Source organism: Camelina sativa, chromosome 3 (genome assembly GCF_030686135.1).
Source record: "Camelina sativa cultivar CO46 ecotype springtype chromosome 3, ASM3068613v1".
NCBI classification, from domain to species: Eukaryota; Viridiplantae; Streptophyta; class Magnoliopsida; order Brassicales; family Brassicaceae; genus Camelina; species Camelina sativa.
In genome coordinates this window covers 2,020,510-2,034,839 of record NC_141882.1, presented here as the reverse complement: position 1 = coordinate 2,034,839, position 14,330 = coordinate 2,020,510, and the positions used below count along the sequence as shown (strand labels likewise).

General features: G+C 37.1%; 1 protein-coding gene across 4 annotated transcripts; it reads left to right on the top strand.

The window, feature by feature from the left end:
- Positions 1 to 2,544: 2,544 nt before the first annotated feature.
- LOC104763378 (callose synthase 1-like) lies at positions 2,545 to 14,142 on the top strand. 4 transcript variants are annotated; one of them, XR_015594924.1, is made up of 43 exons: positions 2,545 to 2,780; positions 3,357 to 3,570; positions 3,668 to 3,768; positions 3,865 to 3,986; positions 4,083 to 4,176; positions 4,280 to 4,390; positions 4,469 to 4,585; positions 4,669 to 4,761; positions 4,849 to 4,940; positions 5,044 to 5,170; positions 5,271 to 5,408; positions 5,513 to 5,589; positions 5,661 to 5,754; positions 5,997 to 6,116; positions 6,199 to 6,316; positions 6,490 to 6,827; positions 6,917 to 6,969; positions 7,051 to 7,111; positions 7,280 to 7,361; positions 7,456 to 7,505; positions 7,589 to 7,675; positions 7,771 to 7,908; positions 7,995 to 8,089; positions 8,682 to 8,766; positions 8,856 to 9,016; positions 9,096 to 9,219; positions 9,301 to 9,398; positions 9,484 to 9,613; positions 9,749 to 9,900; positions 9,994 to 10,141; positions 10,227 to 10,352; positions 10,476 to 10,544; positions 10,630 to 10,819; positions 10,912 to 11,071; positions 11,262 to 11,381; positions 11,503 to 11,621; positions 11,709 to 11,792; positions 11,871 to 11,983; positions 12,069 to 12,298; positions 12,401 to 13,201; positions 13,277 to 13,327; positions 13,419 to 13,604; positions 13,704 to 14,142. XR_015594924.1 is itself a non-coding variant. In XM_087507928.1 (43 exons), the coding sequence occupies exons 2-43, from the start codon at positions 3,384 to 3,386 to the stop codon at positions 13,950 to 13,952; spliced, it is 5,853 nt and encodes a 1,950-aa protein (XP_087364054.1). In that variant the 5' UTR covers positions 2,545 to 2,780; positions 3,357 to 3,383; the 3' UTR covers positions 13,953 to 14,142. The 4 variants fall into 4 exon arrangements, 3 of the variants coding, with proteins under 3 accessions (XP_087364054.1, XP_087364056.1, XP_087364055.1); XM_087507928.1 differs by having other exon boundaries at positions 10,032 to 10,141; XM_087507930.1 differs by lacking the exons at positions 2,545 to 2,780; positions 3,357 to 3,570; positions 3,668 to 3,768; ... (10 more) ...; positions 5,997 to 6,116; positions 6,199 to 6,316 and adding an exon at positions 8,483 to 8,592 and having other exon boundaries at positions 6,702 to 6,827; positions 7,995 to 8,222; positions 10,032 to 10,141.
- Positions 14,143 to 14,330: the final 188 nt, after the last annotated feature.

Below are 14,330 nucleotides of genomic sequence, written 5' to 3'. Positions count from 1 at the left end.
TAAAAAATGACACAATTCGATAAAATAATAAGATAATACTTTTTTTTGAAATCCTATGTAAAAATATGGTCCCATCAATACTATAAATTAATAATGATATAAACTAAAATATATATATATATATATATACATATCTGAAATATGACATTGTTGGTGTTTGACTATTCTTGAATTTGCATCGGAACCCCTCTATAATCTTTCTCATTGCATCAAAATTTTGTGTTGTTTTTTCAAATTGCATCCAAAAATTATGGAGCGTCCTACACGCGATAGTTGCTTTTTTACGTGTAAATGGTTCTAAAGATACTACAATATCTTTTCAGACTTATCATAAAAGATAGTAACATCAATTTCTTCTAAACTCTGAATTTCTAACCATTTATTATTTTCACCTGGATAATCTACTAAACTATTGACATCAATAATATTACGACAATCGAAATTATAAATTAAGAAAATTCTATAAAAATGTGAATTATAACAAAAATATCTTATTTTTAATTAAAAATATTCAAAATTATGGAAATGAAAAAATCTCTTCATAAATTAATATTTTATTAATTTATCGATAAATTAATAATTATCGATAAATTAAAACCTCTCTAAATTAATAAAATATTGTGGTCCCGACATTATTAATTTATAGAGGTTTTACTGTATATACAATTTGCTCATAAAATTATTTGATGGGGAAAAAGAAATTTGTTAAGTAACTTCATTTGATGCAAAACTATCCAGTTAACATTTCACCTTTTTCTTGTTTAAACTAAAAGTGTCAATTTTCAATTCGACAAAAAAAGTTCAAATTTTGCTGATATGATGTGAAATCACCTTTTTCATTCAATAAATTGAGTCATGAATTTCTAGAAATATATAGTATAATAATAAGTGAGTCACAATGTTTCTCTGAACAATTTCCCCTTGAAGGAAAAAAAGAAAAAGAGGAAGCTCAAAGCAATTTTAATTTTGGTCAAGTTGACACTGCCTTTTTCAAATTGTTAATTGCTGAAAAAGATAATACAAGCTCTATGCATATGGGATAATGTTTGTGTCTAATGTCTATCTTCACATGCCAATCCTAAATTAATTTATAGTATAATGATTCAAACGTCAGAAAAACAGAGAATTGACGTGAGAACTTGTTAAACGAGAGAAACAAAACGTCAGCATGTTAGTTGAGCTCTCTGTCACCATATATTTATGCATATCTTTTGGAAGTGAATTGGTAATATATAAAGATAAACATATTAGTACGTACTTGTATAAGAAATAAAGAATTACAACTTACAAGTATCCACAGATGTTTTGTTGTCAACCCAATTGTATTTATATAGATACAGGATATGGAAATGGATGGGAAATTGCAGACCTCCGTAACTGCGGACGTCACAAGCATCAATAGGCTTAAGTAATGACAACTTGTAACGCGAAAAAGAGTAGGGGATAGTAATCATTTACAATTTATTAAAAGAGGAGTTACCCGAAAAAGAATGACGTGCGGAGAGTATGCGACCAATATATAATGTAACGTAAGTAAACATATAAATGGTGAAAACGTAAATGTTGATATAGTTTATATATTAGCCAGGGGTCTAGAGTGGTCCATTATTGTGTCTCTTTAACTAAAGAGGCATGATGAAAAAGGTCCTACTTGCAATTTCATGTTTGGTTTCTTTTATGACTCAAAATTTGAACTTTTGAGCAATTATCTGTTTGATTTTTCCTAATAAGTTTCTTTATTTTGGTTGAAAGGTTGGGAAGAAAAAAAGCTTAGAATTAATTTTTGTATACTAATAAATGGAAAGGAGACAGTATCTCCACTGAGTCTTAGATTGCTTTTTTTGAATCTAAACCACAAACTCATCGCATAATACCCCCAAATAAAGTCATATTGTGATAATGAAACTGTAATAGCATTATATGAGTTTATTAAATACTAGATAACAACGTGTGATTTATTGGACAATAGTGAGCATCTTAGCAGGAATAAAATATCTCAACATCAGTGGTTTTGAGACTAATGGACAAATTCGACGTGACACTTTGATACAACAATTGTTTTTTTTAATACTCCTCTATGATCATAAATATTTGTCTTGACGCGAGAAACTGATTACTTGTTTATTCATCTTATCTAATTAGTGTTTTAAACAACCTTATTTATTTAATTATTATTATTTTGGAAATTCGAAAGGAAGATAAAGTTGGAGGATGATCTCTGAATTCAACAACCCCACACATGACTAAACTATAAAACCCTTAATAATACACTTTTATCATGACTGAAAAAAAAATAATGAAGCTTAAGTAATTAAATAAAGTTATTATGAGCTCTTTTTAATTTATCAAAGAGAAAAAAAAACTCTTATAATATATATATTTTTAATTGTTTACACAAATATACTTATATATTAGGAAAAGGACCCAGCAGCTTCCAAAAATAAAGATATGACGTTATATAATACGTAAAGGATGACGTGGCAGAATATGATTGGAGAAAAAGAAAAGCTGCAGAAAAGGAAAGGTCTACCTTTACAGAAACTTACTTGGCGCCTGTCTTGTAGCCGTTGCTTTCCTCTCCCTCTCTCCGGAGTTATCTCGCCGGAGACTCGTTTTAATTAAGTGCTCGAAACAAAGATGATTGCTTTTTTTTTTTTTTTTTTTTTGTAATACCGCTGTAGCTTGGTCGCATATCTGATGCTGTTTTAGATCTTCAAGGGTTTCCTCTGCTTCTCTCTCTCTCTCTCTCTCTCTCTCTCTCTTCCTCTGTTTGTCGTCAGGTGATGCTTTAGATCTCTCTCTGGTCTCTTTTTTTTTTTTTGATTATGGGTTTCGTTTTCTTCAACTCCGAGATAATGAAATTGGATGTCTTTTCCTGATTATGCGTTTCGCTTCCCCTATTTGAGTGAGAGACTGGATGCTTCGTCTTCTAGGTCTTGTAATTGGAGCTTTTTCTCAATCCTTGTCAAAAAAACAAAAACAAAGTTGGAGCTTTCTCAATCGTGTTCGTTTTAACCTTGGAAAGTTGAATCCTTTTTATGTTTCTCTAGGACCACAAGTATCTTGTAATTTAGCTATGGATTTGTTGAATTGGATTGTTAAAGTATCTGTTTTGCGCTTTACATCGTCGGCTACTTTACTACTGGGTTTCGCGGTTGGATCTTTTCTATGTTTCTTTATAAAAAAAAAAGGAAACAGCTTTTTCCCGTTCATTGCGCCTACAGTGATATTTTCTTTTTCCTTTTTGTGAGGATGAATCAGAATTAGCTTCTCAATTACTATACTTAAAAATTGGACCCTTCTTCTTGTCTTCTCTCTTTCTTTGTTTGACTAAATGGTTTACTTTGGTAGCTCAGATTGATTCTTCTGAAGTGATTTAGAAGATGTCTCAAAGAAGGGAACCTGATCCGCCTCCGCCACAGAGGCGGATTCTGCGGACTCAGACTGTTGGTAGTCTAGGAGAGGCTATGCTTGATAGTGAAGTGGTTCCATCATCTTTAGTGGAGATTGCTCCCATTCTTCGTGTGGCTAATGAAGTTGAAGCTAGTAATCCACGTGTTGCTTACCTTTGTGAGTTTAACCAACTTTCGAAACTTGATTCTGATTGATCATCTTAAATGAGCTTTTTGAAAATTGTGGATGATGATGATGATGATGATGCTACCAGGTCGGTTTTACGCGTTTGAGAAGGCACATAGGCTTGATCCAACTTCAGGTGGACGTGGTGTGAGACAGTTTAAGACCGCACTTCTTCAACGATTAGAAAGGGTAAATGGATTTCAACAAATTGTATGATTCTGCTGTAACATGTTGTGGTGTTACATGTTAAACACTTGTAGTTTATGTTTCTGATTGCTTCTCCAGGAGAATGAAACAACTTTGGCAGGAAGGCAAAAGAGTGATGCGCGTGAAATGCAGAGTTTCTATCAACACTACTACAAGAAATACATCCAAGCTTTGCTTAATGCTGCTGATATAGCTGACCGGTTTGTGTTTGATGATATTGATTCCTCCAATTTTTCGGTTTTCCTTATAACTTGCTCTTATTGAGTTATTCATTCATATTACAATATTTACCTTAGTGCTCAACTTACAAAGGCCTATCAAACCGCTGCCGTTCTCTTTGAAGTCTTGAAGGCTGTTAATCAAACAGAAGATGTGGAAGTGGCTGATGAGGTGATGATGCTGATCTTTATTAATGCTTTGGAAAAACATCTTGAAACTGTTGTGATCTGGATTATCAAATTTGTTTCTGATCATTCTTTTTTATCTGCTGTAGATTTTGGAAACGCACAATAAGGTCGAAGAGAAAACCCAGATTTACGTGCCTTACAATATACTTCCCCTCGACCCTGATAGTCAGAATCAAGCTATAATGAGATTGCCTGAGGTTATCCACCTTCTCAGCTTACCTAATATTTTTCTGCTTCTTTCAGTCCACATGATCTGTTTGAATACTGTTCTGCAGATACAAGCTGCTGTGGCCGCTCTTAGAAACACAAGGGGCTTACCATGGGCAGCAGGTCACAAGAAGAAACTTGATGAAGACATTTTAGACTGGCTTCAGTCTATGTTTGGTTTTCAGGTGATGTTAGCGAATATCGTGTTTTAATTATTTGACTTAAAGTTTAAGTCTGTACTGAATGTTGTTCAACCTTTAAACTGCAGAAAGACAACGTTTCGAATCAAAGAGAGCACTTGATCTTGTTACTTGCTAATGTCCACATTCGACAATTTCCAAGACCTGAACAACAACCAAAGGTATGCATTTTGTGATGATATCGTTGTTTGCTCTCTAACTAGGCAGTTTTACTTGCACTAAGTGTTTGTGTTCAATATTTGCTCTAGTTGGATGATCGTGCCTTGACCATAGTGATGAAGAAACTTTTCAGAAACTACAAAAAGTGGTGCAAGTATTTGGGTCGGAAAAGCAGCCTTTGGTGAGGGTTCCTTGTTTTAATGTCTCATAGATTTGAAAACATATGCTGCATATTATATGCCTCATACGTTCTGTCTGCTTATCCTGTTGTTGGCACTTGAAAGGTTGCCGACTATTCAACAAGAGGTACAACAACGTAAATTGCTCTACATGGGACTTTATCTTTTAATATGGGGAGAAGCTGCTAACCTGAGATTCATGCCAGAATGCCTCTGTTATATATATCACCATGTATGGATTCACTTTAGTTAGTAAAAGTTTTAGTTATCTGTGAACATATTCATAGCTGTTTAAGTTTAATTATGATTTTCCGTATCTGTTCTGTGTTCAGATGGCTTTCGAGTTGTATGGTATGTTGGCTGGTAGTGTTAGTCCCATGACAGGGGAGCATGTAAAGCCAGCTTATGGTGGTGACGAAGAAGCTTTCCTGCAGAAAGTAGTTACTCCAATATATGAGACGATAGCAAAGGTTCCTCCCTTCAGTTATTCTAGTTGTGGCCATCTTGAATTTTCAAGCTTTCCTTCAATCTACCTTTTTTTTTTCTTTTTCATCTAGATCTTTGTGCATTACAGGAAGCAAAGAGAAGTAGAGGAGGAAAGTCAAAGCATTCTGTGTGGAGAAACTATGATGACTTGAATGAATATTTTTGGTAAATGCAGATAACAATCTTATAACCTTTTTGAAATGTCACGCTATCCGATCCTTACAGAAACTATGCAGGTCAATTCGATGTTTTCGTCTAGGCTGGCCTATGCGGGCCGATGCTGATTTCTTTTGTCGAACAGCTGAAGAACTTCGAGTTGAAAGAAGTGAGGTATGGGTAATAGAGACTAAAAATTGGGTTGTATATGTATTTTCTGCTTATGCTAGCAAATCTTTGCATTGATTGGTCCAATGGATTCTACACTTGTAATCTTAAGTGTTATGATAAATCTTGCTGTATCAGCTTAAAATGATCGTCGTGTCTTAAAGTTATTTCAACCAGTACATTTTTTTTACTTCATTTGCATCAGTTTCTTGTATCTTACAATTTTTTTGATTCTGGAAATGCTACAGATAAAATCAAGTAGTGGAGATCGGTGGATGGGCAAAGTCAATTTTGTCGAGATACGCTCCTTCTGGCACATATTTAGAAGTTTTGATAGAATGTGGAGCTTTTATATCCTGTGTTTGCAGGTACCAAAATATTGTAGTTAGTATGTTTGTCTTTCAAATTTGTGTTTTTTTGTTGTTGTTTAATGTATCACTTTTTGTCTAGGCAATGATTGTTATTGCATGGAATGGATCCGGAGAGTTGAGCGCCATCTTTCAGGGTGATGTCTTCCTAAAGGTTTTGAGCGTCTTCATTACAGCAGCTATACTAAAGCTTGCACAAGGTGATTATGCATAGTAGTTCTGTTTAGGATCCTCTGTTATGAGGGAAATAGTTGTTTTAGTGTCCTCTCGGAATATGATGTATTCCTACCAATTATTGGTCTGACCTTTGCAATCTTCTGGTTTCATGACAATTTACTTCGAGTTTTCTAATTGTTGGACTTCTATATTGCAGCTGTCCTTGACATAGCCCTCAGCTGGAAGGCAAGACATAGCATGTCACTCTATGTGAAACTCAGATACGTCTTGAAGGTTGGTGCGGCTGCAGTATGGGCTGTGGTCATGCCAGTTACTTACGCATACAGTCGAAAAGATGCTTCTGGTTTTTCTCAGACCATAAAGAATTGGTTTGGGGGACACAGCCATAATTCACCTTCCCTTTTCATAGTGGCTATTCTTATCTACTTATCCCCAAACATGCTTTCTGCGTTGCTTTTTCTGTTTCCATTCATTCGGCGTTATCTTGAAAGGTCTGACTTTAAGATAATGATGCTGATGATGTGGTGGTCTCAGGTAATTTATTCATGTGTTTTTATTTTGAATATTTAAGTCCGTAATATTAAACTAAAAAGGTGGTCTTATCGTGATTCTTTGTGATACAGCCTCGTCTGTATATAGGAAGGGGTATGCATGAGAGCGCCTTGTCACTTTTCAAGTAAGGACTCTAGAACTTATAAGTCGGAATGTTGGTTGTTTTTTGCGCATCTACTAATGATGATGCGCAAATGATTACTAGGTACACAATGTTTTGGATCGTTTTGCTGATTTCGAAGCTGGCATTCAGTTATTACGCTGAGGTATCACATTTTATCGTATTGTTGTGTTGTGTTGTCTAGCATGAGCAATATGCAAGAAACTTTTATTTGGAAGTTGGAAACGCGATCTTCTCTACTAACAGCCATTAAGATTCTAATGTCATTCATCCATGAGTGTAAACTTTTTCATGCTTTCCGTCTTCGATGCAGATTAAGCCCCTTGTTGGTCCAACCAAAGATATAATGCGAATCCATATATCCGTCTACAGCTGGCATGAGTTTTTCCCTCATGGTAACGGATAACAGAATATAAGGATTTGCTTATTGCATAATGCTGTTTTATGTTTTATGAAATAACTCTGCCGTTGTTTCTTTGGTTTCTGCAGCCAAGAGTAATATAGGCGTCGTCATTGCGCTCTGGTCGCCAGTTATTCTCGTGAGTTTGCACATACTTGTTCATTCCCATATCTTCTTTTGTTCTTATGGTTTCCTCTGTTGTATGCTAACTTCTATATGCAGGTTTATTTCATGGACACTCAAATATGGTATGCTATAGTTTCAACTCTGGTTGGAGGTTTAAATGGAGCTTTCCGCCGTCTTGGAGAGGTTTATTGTTGCCTTCGTTGTCCATTTAAAAGCATACACTCACTTCTTTAGTTTCCAAGAGATGGTGTCTTAAAAAGAACTTTCTTTCACTTCAGATCCGAACACTTGGAATGTTGAGGTCGAGATTTGAGTCCATACCAGGGGCCTTTAATGATTGCTTGGTACCACATGATAAGAGCGAGGATACAAAGAAAAAGGGATTTAGGGCGACCTTCTCTCGCAAGTTTGATCAGGTCTGGTTCTGTTATGTTAAGTGATTTTCACTACCCTTTTGTTTTTTATAGCTCTATCTAAGGTTGTGTTCTCTTTTTCTATTCAGATTCCATCTAATAAAGACAAGGAAGCGGCGCGGTTTGCTCAGATGTGGAACAAAATAATCAGTAGTTTCCGAGAAGAGGACTTGATTAGTGATAGGTTTGGTTTGGCTTTGAATCTTTTCATTCTTATCCCCGTCTGAAAATGAACTTCGATAGAAAGAAGAGAGTAAAAGGCAGAGGAGATAACAACTGCCCAGTGTTGATTTGAGTGAGACCGACATCCATAGAAGGTGAGGAACATGAACACCAGTTATAGTATGAACTTGCGTGTGTTACAAAGGTATATATTTGACGAGAAAGGGAGTTAGATTTATGAAAATATTAATCATTTTAAGGTGAGTAGTACTTAGAAGTTAAAAGTTTATTTGGGGTCTTATGACATTACCGTTGGTTTCAAAAGAACAGTGAGGAAGTCCTACTCACCTTAAACGGATTGGTCTTTTCAGGAATCTAACTCACTCTCCCATCAACTATCTAACTTGAAATGCAGACAAGTTCTTCTGTACCTGGTGTTTATGTTGGTCTCACCCAAATCAGCACTTGGCCGCTCTTACTTTCTCTGCCTTTTACTCTCTCTGAAATCACCTCTCTGGCTTCCTGGTTCAAAAACCTATAACTACTCTACTTTCAATTCACGTTTGAAAAAGTAATTGCAAATGTGGCTATAAGAGTTCTGTGATAATGTACAGGGAAATGGAACTTTTGCTTGTGCCATATTGGTCTGACCCTGATTTGGATCTTATCCGGTGGCCACCTTTTCTACTGGCTAGTAAGGTAAAGATTTATCTTTTGACTTACGTCTGATGTTACATTTTCCGTTTTTGTATTCTAAATGTTGGTGTATTCATGATTATACGTCATAGATCCCAATAGCTTTGGATATGGCTAAAGACAGCAACGGAAAAGACCGTGAACTGAAAAAGAGATTGGCTGTTGACAGCTACATGACTTGTGCAGTTAGAGAGTGCTATGCCTCTTTTAAGAATCTCATTAATTATTTAGTTGTTGGAGAACGAGAAGGACAGTAAGTTTTTAAATTCAATGCCTTTGTTCCAACTCAGGACTTACATAACCTTTCCTAACTTATATATGTTCTTGTACAGGGTCATAAACGACATTTTCTCCAAGATTGATGTACATATTGAGAAAGAAACACTGCTAACAGAACTGAACCTGAGTGCCCTTCCTGATCTGTATGGCCAGTTTGTTCGGCTAATCGAATATTTGGTACATACTGTAGCATTACAGTGATCACTATCTGTGCCAAGCTTAGCATGAAAATAACTGTGGTTGGGCTACTTGCAACAGCTGCAAAACAGGGAGGAGGACAAGGATCAAATTGTAATTGTCTTGCTGAACATGTTAGAAGTGGTGACTAGAGATATCATGGAAGAAGAAGTCCCAAGGTAAGGACCATTTGTATGAGCAGTCTTCGAGGTGATCAATCATTTTTCGTTTTAAGCACTCTGATTTAGAATCTCCATTCCATAGCTTACTAGAGACTGCCAACAATGGAGCTTATGTCAAGTACGACTTCATGACTCCTCTTCATCAACAGCGCAAATATTTCAGCCAACTTCGATTCCCAGTTTACTCTCAAACAGAAGCGTGGAAAGAAAAAGCAAGTCTCTTCTTTAAAATAATTATTCCGTTTATCTCATTCTTGTTTCCACTACAGTAGTGCATTTGATCTCTTTGGGCATGAGGGGAGTCTAAGTGGTTTGTCCGATGTCCTCCGTTTTTTGTTCTTTTGCAGATTAAGAGGCTTCATCTTTTGCTTACTGTCAAGGAGTCAGCTATGGATGTTCCGTCCAACTTGGAAGCTCGAAGGCGTCTTACTTTCTTTTCAAATTCACTATTCATGGACATGCCTGCTGCACCCAAGATCCGCAACATGCTTTCCTTCTCGTAGGTTCCAGTCACTTTCAAATTAATTTATGGCCATCTTTTGCACCTTCATCTATGGATGCATTTTCCATTGCGAAAGTTGCTTCATTGCAGACACATCTCTTAGCATCCCCCAATTTGCTTTTGCATAGGGTCCTGACACCATACTTTTCAGAGGATGTTCTTTTCTCCATATATGGCTTAGAACAGCAAAACGAAGATGGAGTCTCTATACTTTTTTACTTGCAGAAGATCTTCCCAGGTTTCACTTTTCAATCTGTTTAAAACTTTTCATATGGTGCTGTTATCTTGTTTGAGCTGTCAGCTGAGTCCATGGCTTACATCAGATGAATGGACAAACTTTTTGGAACGAGTTAAATGTGGCAACGAAGAAGAACTAAGAGGAAGAGAGGATTTGGAAGAGGAGCTTCGTCTCTGGGCATCTTACAGAGGCCAAACTCTGACTAAAACTGGTATATAGACTATAGCCTCCTCCCTTAATCTTTCATCGAATGAAATCTGCTTCATTTTTCTATCTTGAAGAATTTATCTTTTGATAAACTTGTTGTGCCTGATTTCTAACTTGTTTCAACTAGTGCGAGGCATGATGTATTACCGAAAGGCTTTGGAACTTCAGGCCTTCCTTGATATGGCAAAGGATGAAGGTGCTTGAAGAAATCTTCGCTGTGATTCCTTTTGATTCTTAGAAAGTGTGAAAGCATTCCTTAAACTACCTTCGTTTTTTTTTAGAACTATTGAAAGGCTACAAGGCTCTTGAGTCAACCAGCGAAGAAGCATCAAAGAGCGGAGGGTCACTCTGGGCACAATGTCAAGCACTTGCGGATATGAAGTTCACCTTTGTGGTTTCTTGCCAACAGTACAGTATTCATAAGAGATCTGGCGACCAACGTGCTAAAGACATATTGAGACTTATGACAACGTAACTTCTTCATTTGTCATCTTTGATCTCCTCCTTTGATTTGTTATTAATTCTTAACCTCATTAGTTAAGCTTGCTATTTCCTTATGCCAGGTATCCGTCTATTCGTGTTGCCTATATAGATGAGGTGGAGCAAACACATAAAGAAAGTTATAAGGGCACAGAGGAGAAAATTTATTACTCTGCTCTTGTGAAAGCTGCTCCACAGACCAAACCAATGGATTCTTCTGAATGTGTTCAAACACTAGATCAGGTATAAGACGAGAAAAATAATTAAATGGTTAACATTTTGGTGCTCCTTATTTTTCGAAAATATGAGGACGAGGATAATCCTATGAACTGAAGTCAGAGGATAATCCTATGAACTGAAGTCAGAGGATATTGATGCTGCTGTTCTATTTTCTGGAGTCTGACTGTCTGAGTTTATATTTCTTTTCTGTCAGCTCATTTATCGGATCAAGCTCCCGGGACCGGCTATACTAGGAGAGGGAAAACCAGAAAATCAAAACCATGCTATCATTTTTACACGCGGAGAAGGGTTGCAGACAATAGACATGAACCAGGTGCATTAGATAATTTTCTTTCGTCTAGGATGTGTCGCTAATGAAACTCATTTGTGCTTCTGATTAATTAAAAGAATGATCACCCTAGGAGACTCTTAACCTGTAAAGATTTGACAAATAGGATAACTACATGGAAGAAGCTTTCAAAATGAGAAACTTGCTGCAAGAGTTTCTTGAAAAGCATGGAGGCGTAAGATGTCCTACGATTCTTGGTCTTAGAGAGCATATTTTCACTGGAAGGTACTACAGTATGACTCTATTCCTGTCTTCGAGATTTTAAGTTTCAGTGCACTTATTGATCTCTTACGTTTGTGGTTTCTTGTGAAGTGTGTCGTCTCTTGCATGGTTTATGTCAAATCAAGAGAACAGCTTTGTCACGATTGGGCAAAGGGTGCTAGCTAGTCCCCTGAAGTAAGCTTTTCCCCTGTTCTGAAATCTTCTGAGTCTGTGACTGTCAAAATTAATGTGTTCTTTCTGTTGCTGCTCCAGAGTACGATTCCATTACGGTCATCCAGATATCTTTGATCGGCTGTTTCACCTTACCAGAGGTGGTATCTGCAAAGCTTCTAAAGTCATCAATCTTAGTGAAGACATATTTGCAGGCACTTGCTTGATCTCTTCTTCTCTGGTGACACACATATGATCTACTTACTTCATATAATTATCATACTTCTCTACTGCTTTCAGGTTTTAATTCTACTCTGCGTGAAGGAAATGTGACTCATCATGAATATATACAAGTTGGTAAAGGAAGAGATGTGGGTCTTAACCAGATCTCAATGTTTGAAGCAAAAATCGCTAATGGAAACGGCGAGCAAACTTTGAGTCGCGACCTGTATAGACTGGGACACCGATTTGATTTCTTCCGGATGCTGTCTTGTTATTTCACCACAATTGGGTTCTACTTCAGTACCATGGTAGGTTGAGATATCCCTTTTTATCTCTCGGTCACTAGATAGATACATGGCAGATTTGTTTTTCTTTCTCAAGTCTGAAGCCATTGTCTATGTTTTTGACAGTTAACCGTGCTTACGGTTTATGTGTTTCTTTACGGCCGGCTATATCTAGTACTTAGTGGGCTTGAAGAAGGGTTGAGCAACCAACGAGCTTTTCGTAACAACAAGCCTCTTGAGGCAGCTCTTGCTTCTCAATCATTTGTGCAGATTGGTTTTTTGATGGCTTTGCCCATGATGATGGAGATTGGACTTGAGAGGGGGTTCCATAACGCATTGATCGAGTTTGTGTTGATGCAGTTACAACTTGCTTCCGTCTTTTTCACGTTTCAGCTCGGGACAAAAACACATTATTACGGAAGGACGCTGTTTCATGGAGGCGCGGAATACAGAGGAACTGGACGCGGGTTTGTGGTCTTCCACGCGAAGTTTGCTGAGAACTATAGATTCTATTCCCGTAGTCACTTCGTGAAGGGCATCGAGCTAATGATTCTTCTACTAGTGTATCAGATATTTGGTCAATCATATAGGGGTGTGGTTACTTATATTCTGATCACTGTTTCCATATGGTTCATGGTGGTGACATGGCTCTTTGCTCCTTTCCTTTTCAACCCGTCTGGTTTCGAGTGGCAAAAGATTGTTGACGACTGGACAGACTGGAACAAATGGATATATAACCGAGGAGGGATCGGTGTCCCTCCTGAGAAGAGTTGGGAGTCTTGGTGGGAGAAAGAATTAGAGCATCTTAGACACTCGGGGGTCCGTGGTATCATCCTTGAAATCTTTTTGGCCTTCCGCTTCTTCATCTTTCAGTACGGACTTGTGTATCACCTCAGTACCTTTAAAGGGAAAAATCAAAGCTTTTGGGTAAGCTAAGCTGGTAACTACTTCCCTGCGAATGGTGAATCCTTGATTATTGAACCATAATGACTCTGTTTTCAGGTTTATGGAGCGTCATGGTTTGTGATCTTGTTCATTCTACTGATAGTGAAGGTATGAATCTTTACGCACATTCACAATTACTTTTTCTTGTCAGATTCTAAACATAGTGTTGATGGTTTCTTCTATGTAACGATCATTGCAGGGTTTGGGCGTTGGAAGGCGAAGATTCAGCACGAATTTTCAGCTTCTGTTCAGAATCATAAAGGGTCTTGTGTTCCTCACATTTGTAGCGATTCTAATAACTTTCCTCGCACTTCCTCTGATAACGATCAAAGACTTATTCATCTGCATGCTTGCCTTCATGCCAACCGGATGGGGAATGCTTCTCGTAAGTCTTTCTCCACCATCATCAGACTTCTCTTTTTGTCTCTAAGATTCCAAGTATCGTCTGGTTTTGTGACATTAGAACTTGTTTTGTCCTCTTCAGATTGCACAAGCTTGCAAGCCTCTGATCCAACATCTAGGGATATGGTCATCGGTTAGGACGCTAGCTCGAGGATACGAGATCTTGATGGGCTTGCTTCTGTTCACACCGGTTGCGTTTTTGGCTTGGTTTCCTTTCGTGTCTGAGTTTCAGACAAGAATGCTCTTTAACCAAGCGTTTAGTAGGGGTTTGCAAATTTCTCGTATTCTTGGTGGTCAAAGAAAAGACCGGTCTTCAAAAAACAAGGAGTAACATATACACACATTCATGTAAATGGCGTATGTGTAGATATAATGCATGATCTGTGTTATTGTTTGCTTTCCAAGTAATTTACAGTTAGAAACCGTATAACTTTAATATATGTTAACTATTTTCCTTAAGTTCGAATTCATTATACAGTAATAGAAAGCGAGACGTATCTTTTTTCATCTGAAAGACAAAACTTTGGCCCTCCATTCTAAAAGATAATAATGTATATCACTTGAACTTTTCTACATAGGATATTTTATTGTCGTCCATGTCATCATCATGATGAAGACAGGACTGATCATCGTTTATAAATTGGCCTCAATTATTTGTTGCTAGTTATTATACGTTACATAGTATACTATAATACCTTCTTTAATTTTC